This window comes from Caenorhabditis briggsae (assembly GCF_000004555.2).
Source record: "Caenorhabditis briggsae complete genome, chrII, whole genome shotgun sequence".
In the NCBI taxonomy this organism is placed as follows: Eukaryota; Metazoa; Nematoda; class Chromadorea; order Rhabditida; family Rhabditidae; genus Caenorhabditis; species Caenorhabditis briggsae.
The window spans coordinates 16470819-16490197 of NC_013486.2; the positions used below are offsets into that span (position 1 = coordinate 16470819).

Here is a 19379-nt window from a genome sequence, read left to right on the forward strand (position 1 = left end):
ATCAGAATAAAAATTCAAATAAGGAGTTTACTTCTGCGTTTTCTTTGTTTTTTTTTTACTTGTTTAAGCTTTTCGTGATCTTGGCAAATGTAAATTAAAACTTTTGAGAGCCAGAATTCTTGTTTTCGTCTATCCTACAATTTTTCATACAATTTTTCTCTATTATGTCTAACAAGGCGCTGTTTACTTCCTTCTTTTTTATTAACATGGAGCAGCTCTCAATATACGAATGATATTGTCAGGTCTGAGCATGTGACATTTCAAGTAAACTGCTAAACGTTATTTTTTGTAATTTTTAGGCTTTGCTCAAAATCAGGAGTTGAAATATATAGGTATGTAAGGTTTTATTATAGATTCACACATCTTGAGATTCTTATATTCTTTGGGGTTTCAGATTCTTCGAGTTCTTAGCTTCTTAAATATTAGATTTTCTTTTTTTCCGTACATTAAGATTCCTAGATTTTTAGGAAATTAGTTTTGAAGCATAGAATCCAGTACACAGTTTCCAAAATGTCATGTTTATTGAGTTCATAGACTCTTTTAATTTCCTAGTCAGCTTTTCTAAGGTTTAGATTCAATTCCATTGATTTGAACCCCAATTCCTCTTCCGACACCTACAAACTAACTCGGATATCTATTTTTGTCGCCTTCTTCCCACCTGAAGTTTGCTCTCCCATACCAATTCGGAAATCCCCTCTTCTCTCTTTTTTCTATTCACCTGGCAGTTTGAATACTCGGAAATTGGTTGCCTTTGCTCTGTGCAACTTGCGTTTCCGTCTCTCTCAATTGTTGCCATAGTCACCCAACCCACACGTTTCATGCTTTGTTGTTTTGAGAGTATCTCATCTTGTCGTCATTAGATCTTCTCTCGAAAAGTACTGTTACCATGGAACCCAGCCATGAAAGGCTCCACTTGATTTGGCGGTGTTGAACTCTTGATTCAAACGAGACATTTATTCGAAATTATTTATTCGACTATATTCGACCCCATAAAAGGGCACCTGCCTAATCTCAGGTCGGATGCCTTCATAACAATGGTATCATAAATACCGATCTAAACCTTCTCTCAACCGTTCCTCTCTTAATAAACGGATCAGCTGTCTGTCTCTGTATTCATCCTTCTCCAAAACCTCATCCTTCCATTCACTATTTTCGTTCATTTCCTGTTGCCACCCGCCTGTCTTTTCGTCTCCGCGCGCGCTCTTCCGCAGCCTTCCCGCACAGTCATCGTCACAGTTTTCTCTGTTTCTCCTACTCTTCCAGTAGCCTCTTTTCTGATTGTTTTGTCCTGTCTTTTTCCTCTTCTTTGCCTATATTAGGCAGATTCTGCCCTCGGTGTTTCTCTCGTTGTTCTCTAATGTACTCTGACCGAGGACGTCTACTTCATACTGTTTCCTCATCTCCCAACGCCTAATTGTAGAAGGCTGTCCCTAGTTTTCAACACACACACAACACGTCTTCTACTTTTCTAACTTTTTTGTGACCTCTTTTTGAGTTTTTTGTTCCCAGGCAGCTCGAAGAAACCATTACTCACTTTCCCAGAAGTCAGCTGGTCTCTGAGAATTCATGTGAAATGATTAGTCAGGAGGAGTGTAGCTTCTACACGAACCTTCTGACGAGACCTCATTATTTTGTTTCAGTTGAAAAACTTTGATAAATGCAATTCCGTTGACTGGTTTTTTTCGTTCACAGTTTGCCTCCGTCAGTCCTCCGTTTACTCGATTCTTTTGTCTTTTCGTTTGAAATGTACACAAAATTCTTTGGTTTTTTTTTGTTATTTGTCCTGAATTTCTTTGGGTTCTCATTTTCCAAAAGGGTCTTTGGGCGTTATTATTTTCGTTCAGGGAATAACATATTTAGAGATCTTCCGATTTTCATAAAACAGATCCTATGCAAAATTTATAGCTATTTTTTTGTAGTACTCTGAACATCCTTTCCTGACATGGGGACTAGGAAATGGTATTTTTTAAAGTCCACCGCAAAAGTGTTTTAACTATGAATTTTTTTTCTGTAAAATTTCATGGAAAACAAAAAACTTTAGCTTAAAAGCAAGCTTATAGAAAATTTCATAAAATTCTATAGTTCTGTGAAATGTGAAAGTTCTCCAAAAACTTTGGGATTTTTCTTGGAGTCCAAATCTCAAGAACAACCTTATTTTCCACTGGTTTATGAAATGTGTTTACATGATAATTTTCTAGGTAGGGTTACATATGGCCTAGTTTTGGACTTCTAGGTCAAAAAATCGTGGACGGACGAGCGACGGACCACCGGCTGCAGAGAGGCGCTCCTCATTCGGCCCGTAACTCAACTATTTTTGACTCGAGGGTCTTGGAATTTTGTCAGAGTATTAAGCATAATACAATTAATAATCTACTCCATTTTCAAAACTTTAGACTATCTGTAACTCCAGCTATGCCCTGAACGGACGTGACGCGGATGACTGGTGGCTGAGGGCCGTAACTTGGCTAATTTTGGAAAACAATCTTAATTCTGAACTTTTCTAGTTGTTCTGCTATAATTGTCAGCTTCATAACTCTCTTTCTCCCAGTTTCCATTATTCTGCTTCTCCTTCCCCTGCTTCCAGTTTTCAACCCAGATAAAATCTCAGTTTATACAATAGGGCGTCCAATCGGACAGACAGAATTGAATATTACACTTTTATCCACTCCTTACTACTCTCTTTGCCCACACAGAGAATATTATAAGCACGATGAATCACCTCCTCCAAAAATTCTCTTTTGCTGAACCGTACAAACATTGCTGCTTTTCCTTCTTCTTCTTTCATATTTTTCCCACCCACTATCTTCTATCTTTTTTTCCGTCCGTACGCTTTGTCATACACACTTTCCGTACTACATGTGTATGGTTATGGTTGAGGTGAGGTGCTATTGTACGTTCCGTTTTATCACATTTTGGTTGTAGTACTATAGATGTCGCGTGCCAATTTTGAAAACAAACAATCGAGGTCTATTAGCGCTATATTGATAATCCGATTAGGTTGGAGATATAAAGGACCCAACTTGGCGACTTATGATTATTCATCTAAAACACGATTTGCGTTTTCTTTCTCCCAATTTTGCTCATCAATTTTCCAATATTAAAACCTCCTCTCCAATTTCTTTTAATTTCTGTTTGATGCTCACATTCCATTTTCTTCTGTCTATTTTCCAATTGGGGACCCTAGGAGGGGAAGCCAAGTAAAAAAGTAATGGAATATTCAATTAGATAGGCACGACTCTCCATTTATGTTTCTCCTTTTTTCATAACCTCTTTTCTAGTAAATTTGATCTTCAGTCTATTGGAAATATCCCTACCCCACCGAGGGCTTTGTAACCGTCCTAAACCCTATAACGATTTGGTATAAAAACCGTCAAAAAACGCGTTTCATCTCTCGTCCCTCCTTTCCTTTTTTGCCTATTCCATTCCGAATAGAAAACATAAAACCACACACATTCACCCACCGATTGTTTCTCCTCGTTTCCCTCTTTTTTTCTCAATTTCCTTTTTCCTATTTCATATTCCTCAATTTCCTTTTCCCATCTCTCCCTTTACTGGTGTTTTGTCAGCTTTCGAGTCTAATCATTTTCCAGCTTCCATCACCTGAATGCCCACGTGTATTCAGCCGGCGTCATCGTCCATCGGCGGTTTTGGCAAGGCCGACGACAATGTTCGAATTCTACTGATGGCGTCGGTTCGGAATGAGTTCGGAGACTCTTCAGTTTTCTCTCGACTCGGTGTCACTTCACTTGGACAGCACTATGTCTTGGTGACAAGGAAGAAGGTGTTTGGAGGATATACGGTTGGTTTTTGATTTTGTAGAAGAAAAAAAAACATCTGCTGCTTAGAAAAAACTTCTATTTTCAGACACACATGATCACTGCCAACATGAGGAATCGACCATTCATCTCTGAACCGTTCAAAGTTTCCATTGGATCTCAATCGGCTGAGGAGTCCCGGGATCTTATAAGCCGTCTCACAGCTGCTCTCAGTCGCCCGGGGATGTTTAGCTTCGATGATGCTCCGGCTGGATGTCAATTCCCAGTTGGAAAGGAATGGATTCAGTTGGATGAAGTTCCAGTTGACGTGCATAACCATCAGGACAAGTACCTTGAGAAAGGTGATGAGATATTTTGCGAAGTCAATGTTTCGGGTGTCAAGTTTTATCACACTGGCATATATGCAGGAGATGGAATGGTTTACCACTTTGTTTGTGATGCTCGTAAGTTTATCATTAGGCATGTTCTCTTTTCCAAATACCTCGTTTCCAGAAGAATCAGAGTCGTTGGCCGAGGCGCTATCCGTCTTCAGTGGAGCATCCGCTCATGTTGTCTACGACACCTGGTTCGAGTATGTTTATGCACTGGTTGAGGTGTCAGATGTGCCACCAAGAGTGTTCAGAGCTTCGCATCCGTTAATTTGTCGATCCGGAGATCAGGTAATAATATACTGCTGTTGCCCTCAAATTTTGGGCTGGAGTCGAGCGGCTTCCGGGCTACTGTAGGGCGGGTTTCGGTTTAGTTTTCTGTGTGGTGCCTGCCAAACGACCGCTCTAATTGTAAAGACGCTCAATTTTCACTCATCGGCGCCTTCGGTTTCCTTCTGCTTTTGTGTACTTTGAAACAATTTGAATTTTTGGAAGACACAGTAAAAAATATTTATTGGCATAAAAATGCAATAACCACATGTACAAGTTAAGAGAAAAAGACGAAGCAAATTGATTCACAGAACTTGAATATTCCTCCGATTATTGACAGTTCTCAATTTTTATTTTCGTCGTTCGCTTTGTCGGAATCTACCAGAATTTAGTTTAGACGCTCAGACGGATTGATAACGTCCCTAACTGTTGTTACCTCTGCTTTCTGAACATCTGATTCCATGATCATCTGTTGTTCAAATAACTTCTTACATCTTTCGTCTAGAAGTTGCCAAAATTAGGTTCACAGTCATTCAATTGAATCTTTCAAATTTGTTGCTTCAATTATTTAATTTTGATTCCTTTCCGATGTTCAGTAGATATTTACCTAGAAATAACTATTTTTTCTGATCAGAAAGTACTAAAAGTACTGCCCAACCTTCGCAAAACCTTCGCCGAGGTGGTAGTGGTGGACGGAGATGCCGTCGATCTTGGTGGCTAATCCTAAACGTCCGCCTCAAAGTCGCCCTATTTTCGCTCTAAAGTTGCAGGTCACAAACGAGAATTATTTTTTTCCAGATTGTGAAGTATGCTGAAAACCTGCAACGAGAGCTAGAGACCTACGATATTCGGCGCTGCAACTGCCAACACTTCACTTCTGAATGCACTTCTGGAGTTGCATTCTCCTATGACATGACCTCGAATTTCAAATATTTTGCATGCTCGGTCTTGAAGCCAACCTCAACTGTCGTCAACGCTATGACCAGATCGAATAGGGATCGATCCAGTTTTGCAAGCAGCAGCACATCCTCATAGAACCCCATGTAGAACTACTACACTGTAAATAGTGGTACCCTTACTGTAAATAGTGGTATTTTCTTTCTTTGTCATTTTTACTATCTATGTTGTTATTTCCTTTTTCTTTGATATTGTCATCGGGTGTAGAACTTCCTCCTCTTCCACAAACTTTAAAAATAGTCAAATCGTACCATCTCAGGATTTGTGATTCTCCTTTAATTTATTTGAACCAAGAACATTCAGAATTCCATCTGAATACAAAAAAAACCTCAAACAAGAAATCAGTATAAACTTTGACACCTTTCGATTATCTCATATGTACTTTCTCTTTTTCATGCTCTACTTTCTCATCTTTTTTTGGGACACTTCTGTTTGTTCAATGAAATTGATTTTCAAAAACTGCTGATCCATTAAAAGTCTCCGTTTCTACGGTATTTGACAGTTCTATGATATTAGAATGCTTGATTTTTGGTTTTGGGATGTGTCAAAACATTCAAAACATTATTTATTCTTTCACACACAAAATAATACTTTTTGAATGCGGAATTTGAAGAGTTTGGATTGAGTCGTGAGCAATCGTACATAGTACATACTGTTTTTCGGAGGGAAAGTTCAAAACGGGAAGGGGGGACATCTCTGGTCAGGGAGACGGTTGGAAGACAAAGAGAACTGAAAGAGCGAGATGAGAAAAAAGAAGAGAAGAATGAATTAATAAGTTCAAGATTGATTAAGAAGGTGACGTTGAGCCAAGAGTCGTGTACATCCAGCCTTTTGTCTGGAATTTTAGAATTTAAGTTATTTTCCCAACCCATAAGCTAAAAATTACCTATAGTTTGGAAGCACTCGGAATGGCTGCCCGTGTCCTGGAACTATCCAATCGGCCATGCAAACAATCAGATTCGCATTTTGTCTCTTGATAGCATTATCCCATACACCTTCCTCCACCATAACGTCTCTCTGAAAAAAGAAACTATAAATTTATAGGATCCTCCATTGTTCTACCTTTTCGCTCAACAAATGTTCGCTTGGAATCAAATCTCCAACAATAGCCATAGTACCATAACCAGCAACATTTTGTACCAGAACTGACAAATCGTGTTGAGTGTGTCCGGGTGTCTTCCAGACCTCAACGTTTCCAGACAACTTGCGATATGGTCTCTCCTTCAATTCAGTTGGTGTGACATGACGACCGATGTATTCCATCGAGTGATACAAGATTGGTTTTTGGGCGAAGAAATTCATGTTTCCCATGTGACCCGGTGATGCGTGAGTTATGACAACACTGTCGATTTGGTCAAGAGTCACGGACTCTTTGGCGAGACCTGAAAATGTCATTTTTGAGATAAACAGTCCGATTGTGGTAAAATAAATGGGAAAAATGCGCTCTAATAAGAACCTGGTTAGTAACAGTGCTCAGATGAAAGTGGTGAACGAGGCTGCAGGATCCAAAGAATTCTCCCTTGAATCCGGAGACAGGATTCGTCCATTGCTATTGGCCATTGAAGACTTCTTTGGTTGAGGTTGATCCTTTTTCTTCTTCTGATCCTTCTTCTGGTCTCGTTTTGCCAGTTTCTTCAACGCTTTCTCGCAAAGCCTCTCTAATTCATCTTCTCTTATTTGGCGGTAGATGTTAATTAAGAGAACCAGAAGCCATCCTTGAGCCATTGAAAGACCAGTTGATATCCCAACGATTACAAGACATGCCATATCGATTACTGCTCGATGGTCATAGTATTCCGCATTGAATCCGCGAGCAATAGAATTTCCAATTATTGGAGAATTAGAAGAAACGAAAAAAGCGAGAATCAGTGTGAGAGCAACGCAAATGAGCACTGTGGTTCCTTTGAGAACGATTTTGGGGACTAGCCATGAGGATCGTTGTCGTGCCAAACCATACCAGCAAGCAAGAATACAAAGAATATGCACAGCATACAAAACTCCAATAGAGGAGACTGCTGCTGTTGCGAAAAAGTTGAATCCGTAGAGTTGCAAAAATTGGACGGATTTCAAAAAGGTGCCAGTTAGAAACAGAAAATCGAAAATTCCAATACACAGTCCAACGGTTCGCGTCCGGACCGGAGAGCACCACGGCGACATTGGTTCCATTTCGAGTTCGCTTATTTCGAGTTTCATCTGAATTTCTCTCTCCAGGGACTGGTGCGTTATTTAATAAGGAAACGTAGGCAACAAAACAGGCGGAGCTACACTAGACAAAATAGAGAGAATAGAAGAAGAAAGTGATGAATGGATATAGGAAGAGTGGATAAAGTTGCTAAAATTGAATTTGCCTGCCCGATCCGATGAAAAGGAGACGAAAAGAAAAAGAAAAGGAAGCAGGTCCTCTTTTCTATGGAACATTTTTCTGACATCATGCTAATACTGGGGGTTTTCCCTAGTTTCAAAACAATTCCATTTTTTTAACATCAAGAAAATGAGCCAGATGAGATGCGGTGCCTGAGTAGCCATAAAGCCCATCAACCCCTTTGGGTGGACATGTCATCTCAAATTAGAGAACGAGATGTCTTGTGCCCATACACTGGAGACGTGCGAAGGAGAAATGACAATAAAAACCGAAACTAAATCGAAAAGTGAATGTGTGCAAGTGTGTGTGCATAAACTGAATTCAAAGCAGAAAAAGGCGAAAAGAAGACCAAGGCAGAGAGTCATCGAATTGAATTACTCAAAAAGATGAAGCAGTCTTGAAAGAAAAGGATGTGAGAGAGTGGAAGAAGAAAGAAATAAATTGGGTTGAGATTGGGCTTTTGGTCCGCTGAGTTTCTGTTTAGAGCGCATTTGTGAGACATGCAGGTCATAAAAAAGCTCAACTAACTATGTAACAATCTCTCGGTATCACTGCTAGCTCCAGTGTCAATTAGAACGATGTATCCATTATCATTGACGAGAGTGATAGCTCCGACGGCTTCCGCTTGACCATCCTAAAATTTCTTGAATGCAAAACATTGAAAATCAAAACAACATACTCTCAATGGTCTGACAGATCCGGCTTGAAGGACAGTAACATTCACAAAGCTTTTTGGTTCAACAGTAGAAGTCCATAACTTGGCCCAGGAATTAATCTTTGGAGTTGTGGTAGTTGGTTCAGTGGTGGTAGTTGTAGTGGTTGGCTCCGTAGTTGTTGTTGGTTCTGTGGTTGTGGTTGTTGGGGTAGTTGTAGTTGTAGTTGTTGTGGTGGTTGTAGTCGTTGGCTCTGGGGTGGTCGTGGTAGTTGGCTCTGAGGTGGATGTCTTTTGGAGAGCCTTTTCAGCAGAGATTCTATTGTAGGTTGGCCAGGCGGTACGATCCTTGATGTACCATGGTGCTTTGCGGGATGTTGCTGTTGGAATTGGTTGGGATGGAGCGGCTGTTGGTGTCACTGTGCTCCAAGTAAGTGGGAGACGTTGGGTTGGACGAGCTAAAATTATTAAATGAAATAAGTTGGAATTGATGACAGAAGCTTTTAACATAATAATCGTTTTTGCTGTTTTAATTAATGTTAGCTTTTTCTTCAAAACTGAATTTCAAAACCGTGCAACTCAATTAACATAAAATTAAGAGAAACACTGAACCTGGTCTTCCGTTTGGAACGATTCCACGTCGAGTGTCTTTACAGCAAATCGATCTTCCGAGTTTCACAGACTGATCACATAGATATCCAACTGGACAATCTCCTAGAGATGCAGGACGACAATATGCAAAGTCATTGGCCAGAATGAGAGGTTCGGCAAAGAATGGACAGACTGGAAATGAGATAGAAGTTGTTGTGAAAAGTGTTGTTGAGAGTAAAAAACATAGTTTATGATTATTAGAGGAAATGAATATAACAGTGCATATTAGTAATTCAGGTAATTGTACAGTTTCTAACCTATTCGCGTGCACTCACTTGAGAAATTGAAACTTGATATATTAGATTCGCTCGAAATTTCTGATTGTTTGTGGTCAATTCATAACGCATCGGCGCATCCCTCGATTGAGGGGAGGAAGAGGGGAATAGGGTAAAAGAAATCCAATACATAAGATCACGATCGAACAACTTGTATGCATACCCCAAGAGAAGAGAGCTAGCTCCTTACAACTAGAGTTTGTTTTTCACACGCTCACACTGGCTCTATTTCTAAATCTAGAGAAAACATGGGAGTGTTATCAAGTGACATCATTTCTTCTTATATCACACTTTGATAAGGTTTGACATGAGTGATTGTTTGAATTGGGATCATTTTTTGGAAGATCCCAATGTTCTCACCCTTCCGATGATCAGAAAGAGGAGGGAGACAGTTCACGCACGATCAGCAATCATTCGCAAAGGGGTTCTATCACTAGCGCAAACATAGAGCATCCTCCCGACGGGGGGTGAGACTGTTAACACCTAATTAGTCCACACAAAGTTCTTACCGTCACGACTGTGGGATTTTGGCTCAGGAGTCGTTGGAGCTTCGGTTGTGGTTTCAGTAGTAGCTTCTGTCGTTTTTTCAGCACCCCATCCGAAGAGTCTGGAAGCAGAGCTGAATATTATTAGGGGTAAGTCCCCGGTCTCTGACAAGGGAAATGTATAAAAGCTTTATAGAAGGAGAAATTTTCCCAGAGAAAAAAAAATAGAAGAGGTACTGTATATAAAAATTATCAGAGGTGCTGATATTTTGACTATTTTTGGCTCATAATGAGATAGAAATTATAAAACAAACCTCAAAATACTTCCAGCCAAATCGTTTTGCCCATTCAGGCTCTCTCTGTTATTGAGAATCCACTGTCTCAACTGTTCAGTTGTAGCTCCATGAGTGCCACTGATTAATAATACAGTAGCAAGGAAGAATAACTTCATTTTGTTCGTTGAATAAAGAATAACTGAAAGAATATATGAACAGAATATATAGTTAACGAAGTGGGACGCACTACTGATGGAAGCACACCTCGATCTCGCCGGTTATATGTGGGGAGTTTTTTCTGTGAAGTTCTTCTCTCTTCTGTTTCGATGGGGATAATGATGAGAGGGAGTGATGGAGGGTGGGGTCAAAAGTGAACCGCTCCCGACCGCGCGGAAAAAGAAGCTCCCTGTGCAAAATGGGCGGCGCTTACGGTTTGATGGCGGTCACTCTTTGTATGTGTGTGCACAAGCTTGTCGCCCCCTCCGTGATCCTCGGCGTTCGTTTCTCACACTTTTGTATTCTTCGCGCGCTCCGTTTTGCAGAGAGGATTTAGAATGAAGAATGCGACAGGTTAAGGATATCGAGAGGAAGATATAGGGAAACATCGTTTTAAATAAAAAACTATTGTTTTACAAGATTTTCAATAAAACGATTTTCAATAAAAAAGTTGATGGTAGAAAAAGTTCGGTCGTACAGTACTGTGTATCTTTCCAAAAGGTCAGGGAAACTACATTATTGAGATTAAAGATAGAAAAAAATTAGGTTAATAATCGCTGAATGAAGTTGTGTCTGATACATTGCCTGGAATACTTCCAAAAAAAAGGGGATGCTTCACCAAAAACATAAAATTTTTGAGTTTGGCAATTCACAAAAAAATCAACCCAAACTGTAATTCGAAAATATTGATCTTCATTCCCGAGACTATAAAACTCGGTGCTTTAACTAGCAAAGCTCTGTTCACCTCTTTACAAAATCTCTTGGAAACGAAACTAGTTAGAATCAAACTAAATCTGGCATTCTATGTACATTCCTGGAAGACGGCAAACTTTTCAACTGATATCAAATTCGCATGTTTGCTTATCTGGTCAGAACTTCTGGTCAGAAGTTGAAGAGGTTTTTGGACGAATATTGGCTATATTCTGGTCTGAATTTGTTAAAAAACGGCTGTACAGCGGGTCATGGTCAGATTTTGGTCGGAAGTTCAAGGTTGAGATACTGGTAGGTCGGAACCTTTTCATAAGTTTGCCGGAGTTTTGTAGGCTTCAGTAGCAGTCTTATATCTGACCAACCCCCGACCAGTACTTTCAGCGATGCCCGAGAAGAATCATAAAACGAATAAAAAGTCCTTCCCAATTTTTTCCTATATCCTATATATTAAAGATCTGTAGTTTTTTTTTCCAGATGCACATGAATTAGAAGTGCCATAAAGGGTCACTATGTAAGTTTCATCCGTTCGCTCCACTCCCTATCATCTCACACGAGTTCGTTCTCTCTTTATTTATTTACAAAACAACTTTTCCGCGGGCGCGCGCGAGAACTCTTCTTTCGTATCCTTTTGTTGCCGCCGAAGATTCTTCATTCTCGCCCCGCCAGAACTATTTTTTCATTACAGAAGTTCTTGGATCATCATTCGAGAGCTGCAGTGCACGATGCGACGCTGAAAAAAGAAAATTGAGGGAGTTCATTTTTTTAGAAAAGGGGATTGAAAAGAGATGCGAGAATTGAAAAGTGGGGCACAAGACACATTAAAAAAGAATTAAAAAATGTTCTGATTCGGGATTTATGAAAATATTTTAAAACAACGGAGTAGATGTATTCTCAAAAAATTTATGGGTTCTAGTTTATCATCGCGCACGATTTCAATATGTACCGTAACCTGTAATAGGAAGGCCCTTAACTTTTTACTTTACCAGTTTATCTTCGTTTCTGATAAAGATAAAAAAGTTGTCAACTTATAAATTGTTTATCATAGTGTCACAAACATTATATCAGTTGACGCATTTTTGTTAGCTTTAACAGCAACCAAGATAAATGAGCCGAAACTTGACAGTGGGGTTCTTTCTTTTACAGGCTTTACAGTATTTCAACTTTTTAAAAAATTGTAAAAAAAAACGTTCAACGTAGATCTTTCTTGGCTCACGACTTTCATTATCTGTATATCATCCACATAACGACGTCTTCTATCTCGGTCTTCCTCCCCACCATTTTTTCGAAAGCTGGTCAAGACACACCTGTTCCATCGACATTCTCCATCGACATTCTCCGATCTGTGCCCAATCTCTGCAGGGCGATTCAATTGAAAACCCACGCATTCATTGTGTGTTTCCCTGTAATGTTGCACCTTCTTTGGGATCTCGAATCATCACCCTCTCTCTCCCTCTCTCTCTCTTTCTTTCTGTGTTCTTCATATTGTTTCTATTTGTATATACACACACCAGGAGCTGCGTCTTCCCTGACCTCTCTGTGTATGAGCATCGAAATTGACAATGAAAATCTGAGAGGAGAAGGTGTTTACACTTCATGCAAGAAGTACCTCTACAACAACTAGTCAGTTCAAATAGGAACTGTAGCCGCCAAAAGAGTCACGGAGACACTGCAATTCACGCTGTGGTATGGTGGGGAAACTTTTTGATCCACCGGTATAGTGGAGTCGGGTAAACTTTGGAAAGCATGAAGACGGACATTATATGGAAAAATTTAACCAAGATACACAAACCACTTTAACGATGTCGATTCTGTCACAGATGGAAAATCTCGGGATCAAAGTTTCTACTGTTAGGGTACCAGAAAAAACATCTGGGGGAATTTTCTGCAGTTTGAATCTTTGCAAAGTTAAAAAGCCTTTATGAAAACTACAATGAACCGTGAATATGAAAACTTGATTTTTCAGATCTCTCAAATTTTTCGAATTGGTGAGACTGGCTTTAGTCGAATTTTTTCCGACAAAAATTGATTTTCAGAAAACGTCCCTTCAATGCATCAGATTTTAACTAAATCTATTTTTAAATTTAAACTGTTGTACCCAATGCCAACATGTGTTGTGTCAGAGATAATCGCGCACACAACTTATGAAGCATGATCAATTGATTATGATTTCTGATGGTTGTTGCGCTTCGGGAAAGCCTTCCCTTTGTTTTGTTCTTCTTGTCTGTTCACGCTTTCTTGTGGTGCTCCCTGGTGTTATCATTTATTTTGTGTGATCTTCGACTAATCTGCACAGTTGCCGTTTTTCAAACAAAACACACATGTTTTGGGGGCACAAGACACGGTTTTCCCTAGTGCCGAATCGAATTCATAAGAAATCAGGCTTCGAAGAATTGCTATGAACGTCACCGGACCGTCCGATCCGGCTTGTCTACTTAATCGACGTTTTCAAACTCTCTGTACATGAACTAGTATTTCTTAATGAATTCGTCCAAGTTTTATGATTTGGGTTGTAAGGCATTTGGAAACCAAACAACCGATTATGATCTTATCCAAATCTAGGGCCTTCTAGCTAATAGGAAGAAATAATGGGTCTAGGGCTGTGCTCCATTCAGAAAATTAAGCATAAGTCTTCAAAACTAAAAGTTTTAATAAATGGGTTTTTGGGGACATTACTTGAATGTCCTGTAACCCTCTAAAAAGTTGGCTGAGCCGTGGAGGCCAACGGATATATACTATTTCCTCACATATTCAGGTTAGTTTGCAACAATCTACACTTCGTTCTTTATTTTCTTCCGTTCACCGGTTTCCGCGACCCTCGGATTACCGGAACATCATTGTCGTGCTAATGCTCAGAGCTAAGATGATGTCTAGGTAAACAGGGTCAATCTCATTGTGTCACATCTTTGCCTGTGTTGACTCCCTCATAGGGGAATCCTACTGTTGTTGTTGGAAAGAGGGATGTACTCTTTTTCATTGTGTTCAATCAAATTCAGAACACAAAAACCAAAATTTTCTTCAGTGCAGATGCAGGGTAGTCTTTGCTCTAGGCCCTCCTGTTTACTGTTTTGTTTGTCGGTGAAACACATACACATACAAACATTCAATGAATTTTCGCCCTCAGTACTTGAATATTTTTTGCTTGTATTAATGTGGGAGGTACACCCGATGAGCCATATTGAGACAAGGGTATTCGTTCGGAAATAGAACACGAAACCATTTGAAATTTGTGAATTGTTTTGAATTAACTGGGAAATGATGATGTCATGATGGAAGATTTTAAAAGTTAGCAAAGCAGTGAAAATCACTATTCTGATAATAGAATTTCTGAGGTTGAGCTAAACATTATTTGATTTTTAAATTTCTCTGTCGACTTCTCAAAGCGGAAGTTCGCTTCGTAGAATTCTTCAATTTTTCTAGATTCAAATGGAATCTAAGAAATGCATTTTTCAGATGTTTTGTCTGGAAAACCGAAACTTCTAGCAATAAGAATGTTTAACAAACGTTTGACTCCCTTTGAATTAGTATCTTCAAAGTCGTAGACATTCACTGATGACTTGAAAGCCTGTCGCTACTCATTACCGCGGTAGTCCCAGACTTCCAAGAATCAAAACAAAGAAAGATGGAGCTTCTTCTTTTTGCCTCGCTGCTAAATACCTTTTCCTCCGCAATGGTCGTTTGCCCATCAAACGAAAAAAAAAGAAGACGTCCTTCTTCAGAAACCTCTAGGAGTGTCCCGGTCGTGTGCTCCCGAATATTATATCAAGTGGCTCTGGAGCACACTGCTATGCTGCCTCCGAAAAAGCTCATAACTTTCTCGCCACGCCCATATTCTTGGGGTCCCGGTCCCCCGGAGCGCCTGGTCCAAGGGTCCATTCAATTCTTCCACTCCCCAGGCGACATCAAAACCCGTTTTGGTCACTATTTTTTGTTCATTTTCTTGTTTTTGGGTGTTCATTCTGTCACACAGAATGACCCTCTTTATCTCCGTTCCAGTTTGGGTTTAATGTGTCTTCAGAAAAATAGGTCTCTTTGAAAAAATTAAGATTAGTCTAGCAGTTTTAAGATGTATACTGTTCTGAAATGTTTTAGCCGCATATAGGCTACCGTAACCCGAGACGTTCATCTTTCTCGAACTTCTGTATCTCTTTCTTACATCACATCAATTTTTAAAAGTTTTTATTGAATAGACATGCTCCACCAGCACCTGCCTCCGAAATAAATATAACTTCCGGAATCTGCCCAATTTATAAAGTCTAGAAGCAGCATAAGCAGTCAACCAATTTTCTCATTTCAACAGAAAGCAACACTTTTTTGGCTCTCTCTCTCTCTCTCTCTTTCTTCGTTTTTCAACACCTCAAAGATAAACAAGCTTTTGGAAAAAGCAGGAGAGCTGCTTTCAGGGGGCAATTACCTCAAAGTGAGAAAGAGGAAAAGGAACACAGACCTTGTCTTCTGAGATGTTGTGTGGTGAGAAGAAGACGAAGTAGAAGAAGAGGCATAAAGTCGATTAGCGGTCGCCTAACAGCCTTCTTTTTTGTTCTCTCGTGGGAGCCCTTTTCAACTTTTTTTCGAGAATGTACCAAAGTGCAATTAAGCAATAAATTGTGCAACATTTGTTTGATGTTGTTGTTTCTTAAAACTGGCAAATACCGTCCCGTAAAATTCGTTAAAGTTATGAGTTCCAAAAATAGGTAGATTACCTGAAAAAGTTCATCGAAATAAGAGGACTTCTTCAGGAATCTGAAAATTACAAACTTAGTTGGTATTTGGTTTCAAATGTATTCTGTGAATGTTGCAAATTCGAAGTCTTAATTATGATCAGGCCGATTTTTTTAAATATATTTTCGCCATCAGATAAGACATGTGACCCTGAAGAAATTCCATGAAATAGTCGTCAGCCAAAGTTATAGATCCAGATACCGTATTTCCTCTAATAGAAGCCCACCTCTATTTGATGCCCACTTCTGATAGAAGCCAACCTTCCGACGTGCTTAAAAACACAGATGCGTACCATCTAACAGAAGTTCGCGCAGCTCAGTTCGTGCAGTTTGTACAGTGCAGTTCGTCTATTCGGTCATTGCAGCAATATTCTTTCTATTTCAAAAAATTTCTGGTAATTTCAGTCTTTGCTAATTTTTTGATAAGGAGATTGAAAATAGAAGCCCTTGGGCTTCAATTAGAAAAAATACGGTATGTCTATTACATTTTAAAGACCCTAGATCTCGCTAATAAGCCTCCAACATGAAATTTGTAAAACGCTTTTCTTTTTCTGGATTCATAAATTCCAGAAACTCAAAAAATTTTTTTTAGAACTCTTTCTCAATGCTCAAAGTGTTATGATTCGGCGTAGCTTCATTCAAATTCTATTCTATCTAACAGGTAGCTCAGTTTCTACAGTCTTCTATCATGCATTTTTCATTATTTCAGTATTATTCCGTTCCACTTGGAGCTCTTTCCCGGGTGGAAACTGCATAGAACCATGTATTGCTGAGATGCAACAGGTAAGATTTTGGAATTATTATCACTTGTGTGCTTTTCGCTTTTTTTCATCCCGTCTTCAATTTTCTTTGATAATTGTTTAATCACTAATCTCCACTCGCACTTTGCCATGTGTTGTGTCGCCTATTCCAGTCACTCGAAGCAACTCCACTGCTGCAGAGCGAACAGTTGGGACAGTTGAGTCTGAGTTCTCTGGTTTCCACGTCTTCTAATAAAGAGTTAACGGAGAGAAGCTTCTACGATATATGCCAGTGAGTAACAAACATTTTTAGAGAGGGAGAGAGATTGAAAAAAAAAATACATTTTCCGATTTTTCCACTTTCTCCAAGTACCCATTCTCTCCTTGACACGCCACCATCTTCTACCTCTTTACAAAACCTTGTTTCGTTTTTCTTCCAGAGCCTATACACGTGTCGATTTGTGCCTTCACTCATGCGAAAAGGTGTCGCAACACTCGGCAAGCATTCGAAAAACCTACGCAGGCATACGATTCATTTGTGTGGAGCATCGAGAAGGTGAGAATGAAGTTAAGAAAAAAAAGAAGGCGTTGGGTTAGTTAGAAGACGTCATTGTTAGAAGGGGGTCTTCTGAATAATTGACACAAAAAGAGGTTAAAGAAGAGGAAGAAGATGCGATGTGGGAAAAAAGAGAAAATAATGGGTAGAGATTAGGTAGGGAGAAGCAATTGAAACGAGGTTAAGAAATTTTGAAGTGCAACTTTTGGAATTGTTATTTGGTATTTATGCACAGAACGGAGATGCTCAAGTTGAACTTTCTGAAGTGAAACAATAAGTGGGGTCCATCATCGTATATTTGAATACTGTTACTTGAATGCTGTAAAATAGTGAACAACGAAACATTTATTAGGAGCCCAGAGTTGTTAGCTGAAATTAGACTGTCTGGAAACTATAAGACCACGGGAATTATTCTATACCTTGGAGTCATTAGTCATCTCATCAACTGAATGTCGCATGTCACTTTGCCTTCCTCTTTCTCTCTAGTGTCCTGTCTTTGCTCTTCCTCATGGGATTTGTTGATATGCCTGACACTTTGATTTACTAACACCCTCAACACTACGAAGTCAGGTTCTGGAGCTTTTTGGTTATCCTTTTTGGTGATGGGGGCAAAGGGAAAATAAGACGGGGAGGAGAAGTACGCGCAAACGAAACCCACAAAAATGTCAAGCCTAATAAATCGGGTGTTGTGTGAATGTGAAGAAAAACGATTGAAGGGCAAACGAAATGGCGTCTCCGAGAGACTCGTCAATTTGGTAAATGGGCTCTTCTCCGTGAGCTGCCATTTTTATATGACAATGAAAAAGACAAGAGAGATATATTGACTGCAACGAGCATGGGGGTTCTGCGGGGAACTACAGTAATACATTCATGAATAAGTTATTATATTTTCAGAATTCTTCCGGTCACTGCCATGCCTTGCTGAGTAAGTGTGTTTCCCACAACTTCTTAATGATTCTTTAGAAGCGATAATTTTTTCCCACTCTTCAGACACGAGAAAATTGCACTTCAACAATGCCGTCCTCAAATTAATGCTTCTTTGGCTGCTAGCAATAGGTTCTCGGTAACAGTTCTTCGAAAAGAGCATCACAATTTGAGAACTCATTTTGAGACTCTTTGCAAGTGAGTAAAGGGAATTTTGACTGTTTAAGACACCGTTTCTCTGTGGTTCTCCGCTTTTTAAGCCCACTGTAAAGAAAAATTGAACTTTTTTTCTTTCATTAGTAATGGGAATATAGTGAATATCCAGAAATATCCATTATAAGATACACCAGTCATATATGGATGGAAATTTTCACCCATTCGAACTTTTCTGTACACCACTAAAACAAGTAAGGCGGGGTTGCCGGAGCGTACGAACGGCAGCTGAATATCTAAGATTTGACTGTAACTTGCGTCTTTAAGCAAACGGAAAAACATTTGTGACAAAAAATATGAATGAAGAACTATTTTTCAATTATGACCCAATTAGTAATGATTTCTTTTTATACTTTTTATCACAAATGTTTCTCTCGTTTGCTTAAAGACGCAGGTTATAGCCAATTCTTCGATCTTCAGCCGCCGTTCCTCCGCTTTTCGGCAACCCCGCTTACCTGTGAATACTGCTTTAAACCGAGAATCTGCTTATAATTCAAAATTTGATCGAAAAATCTATAATAGAAGGTCCTCTTTTCTTTGTCTTTATTTGTCTTGGTTCATATTAAGTAAAAGATAGAGAAGTGGTCCTGGCGCTTTTTCGTCTCTCCTCACTATAAAAAGTATACGGTTGACAACAGTTTGTCAGTTACAGAGTTTTTAATATTTTGAATAGGTTTCAAAGTCTACTGAATGCTCTTTTACAGAGTTAAAGTCAGGTTTCAACTTGATATGTATACTCAAATATTTCGAATTGATCAAGTCTGAATCAATTTACTAGTAACCGGTTAGTAACGACATTTTCAGAAAACTTGGTTCCATGATAGAATGTGTGGAACCTGTAACTAGGGCAGGATGTGGAGATCAAGCGGCAAAGATGATGCTACGATTCATAACAGTTGGATTTTCTAGGTGAGTCCTTCTTGAGAGCCTAATAATCACAAAATTTCAGTTTCGAGCAGCTCTACTCCCAACTTGGAATATCTGACCAGCTTCCAGCCGCTTGCAAATCCCTGCTATCTCTTCAGAAGCGTACGATTCTTCCAGAACGGCGACACTATGTTCTACCACACGCCTCTTCTGAATACAGTGTGCATAGCTCCCGTTCAGAGAGCTTGTTCAACGTATTTTCAATATTCTCAATTCTTCTTTTGAATCTCTGAACAACCCCACTTATTTTACTACCCAATACGGGTGAATTTTTTTTCAAAAACCTTTCAATGCCTTTTCATT

The 19379-nt window shown here is 39.4% G+C and overlaps 5 protein-coding genes across 5 annotated transcripts; 2 read left to right on the plus strand and 3 right to left on the minus strand.

Moving 5' to 3' along the window:
- Window positions 1-1040: 1040 nt before the first annotated feature.
- CBG25798 lies at window positions 1041-2785 on the minus strand (the record flags this gene model as incomplete). Its single annotated transcript, XM_045243237.1, has 2 exons — window positions 1041-1310; window positions 2720-2785. 2 exons carry the CDS (start codon window positions 2783-2785, stop codon window positions 1041-1043), a joined length of 336 nt encoding a protein of 111 aa, XP_045098618.1.
- Window positions 2786-3604: 819 nt separating this feature from the next.
- On the plus strand, window positions 3605-5449 carry Cbr-egl-26 (the record flags this gene model as incomplete). The annotated part of the gene is made up of 4 exons (XM_002632091.1): window positions 3605-3799; window positions 3865-4219; window positions 4269-4435; window positions 5213-5449. The coding sequence occupies 4 exons, from the start codon at window positions 3605-3607 to the stop codon at window positions 5447-5449; spliced, it is 954 nt and encodes a 317-aa protein (XP_002632137.1).
- A 699-nt stretch (window positions 5450-6148) lies between these two features.
- CBG06992 lies at window positions 6149-10247 on the minus strand (the record flags this gene model as incomplete). Its single annotated transcript, XM_002632089.1, has 8 exons — window positions 6149-6206; window positions 6258-6388; window positions 6434-6753; window positions 8262-8367; window positions 8413-8843; window positions 8998-9168; window positions 9821-9930; window positions 10111-10247. The coding sequence occupies 8 exons, from the start codon at window positions 10245-10247 to the stop codon at window positions 6149-6151; spliced, it is 1464 nt and encodes a 487-aa protein (XP_002632135.1).
- Window positions 6845-7537, minus strand: CBG06993 (the record flags this gene model as incomplete). The annotated part of the gene is made up of 1 exon (XM_002632090.1): window positions 6845-7537. One exon carries the CDS (start codon window positions 7535-7537, stop codon window positions 6845-6847), a length of 693 nt encoding a protein of 230 aa, XP_002632136.1.
- A 6087-nt stretch (window positions 10248-16334) lies between the features above and the next one.
- On the plus strand, window positions 16335-19309 carry CBG06990 (the record flags this gene model as incomplete). The annotated part of the gene is made up of 8 exons (XM_045243238.1): window positions 16335-16377; window positions 16426-16499; window positions 16630-16748; window positions 16897-17012; window positions 17907-17937; window positions 18003-18134; window positions 18954-19058; window positions 19099-19309. The coding sequence occupies 8 exons, from the start codon at window positions 16335-16337 to the stop codon at window positions 19307-19309; spliced, it is 831 nt and encodes a 276-aa protein (XP_045093420.1).
- Window positions 19310-19379: the final 70 nt, after the last annotated feature.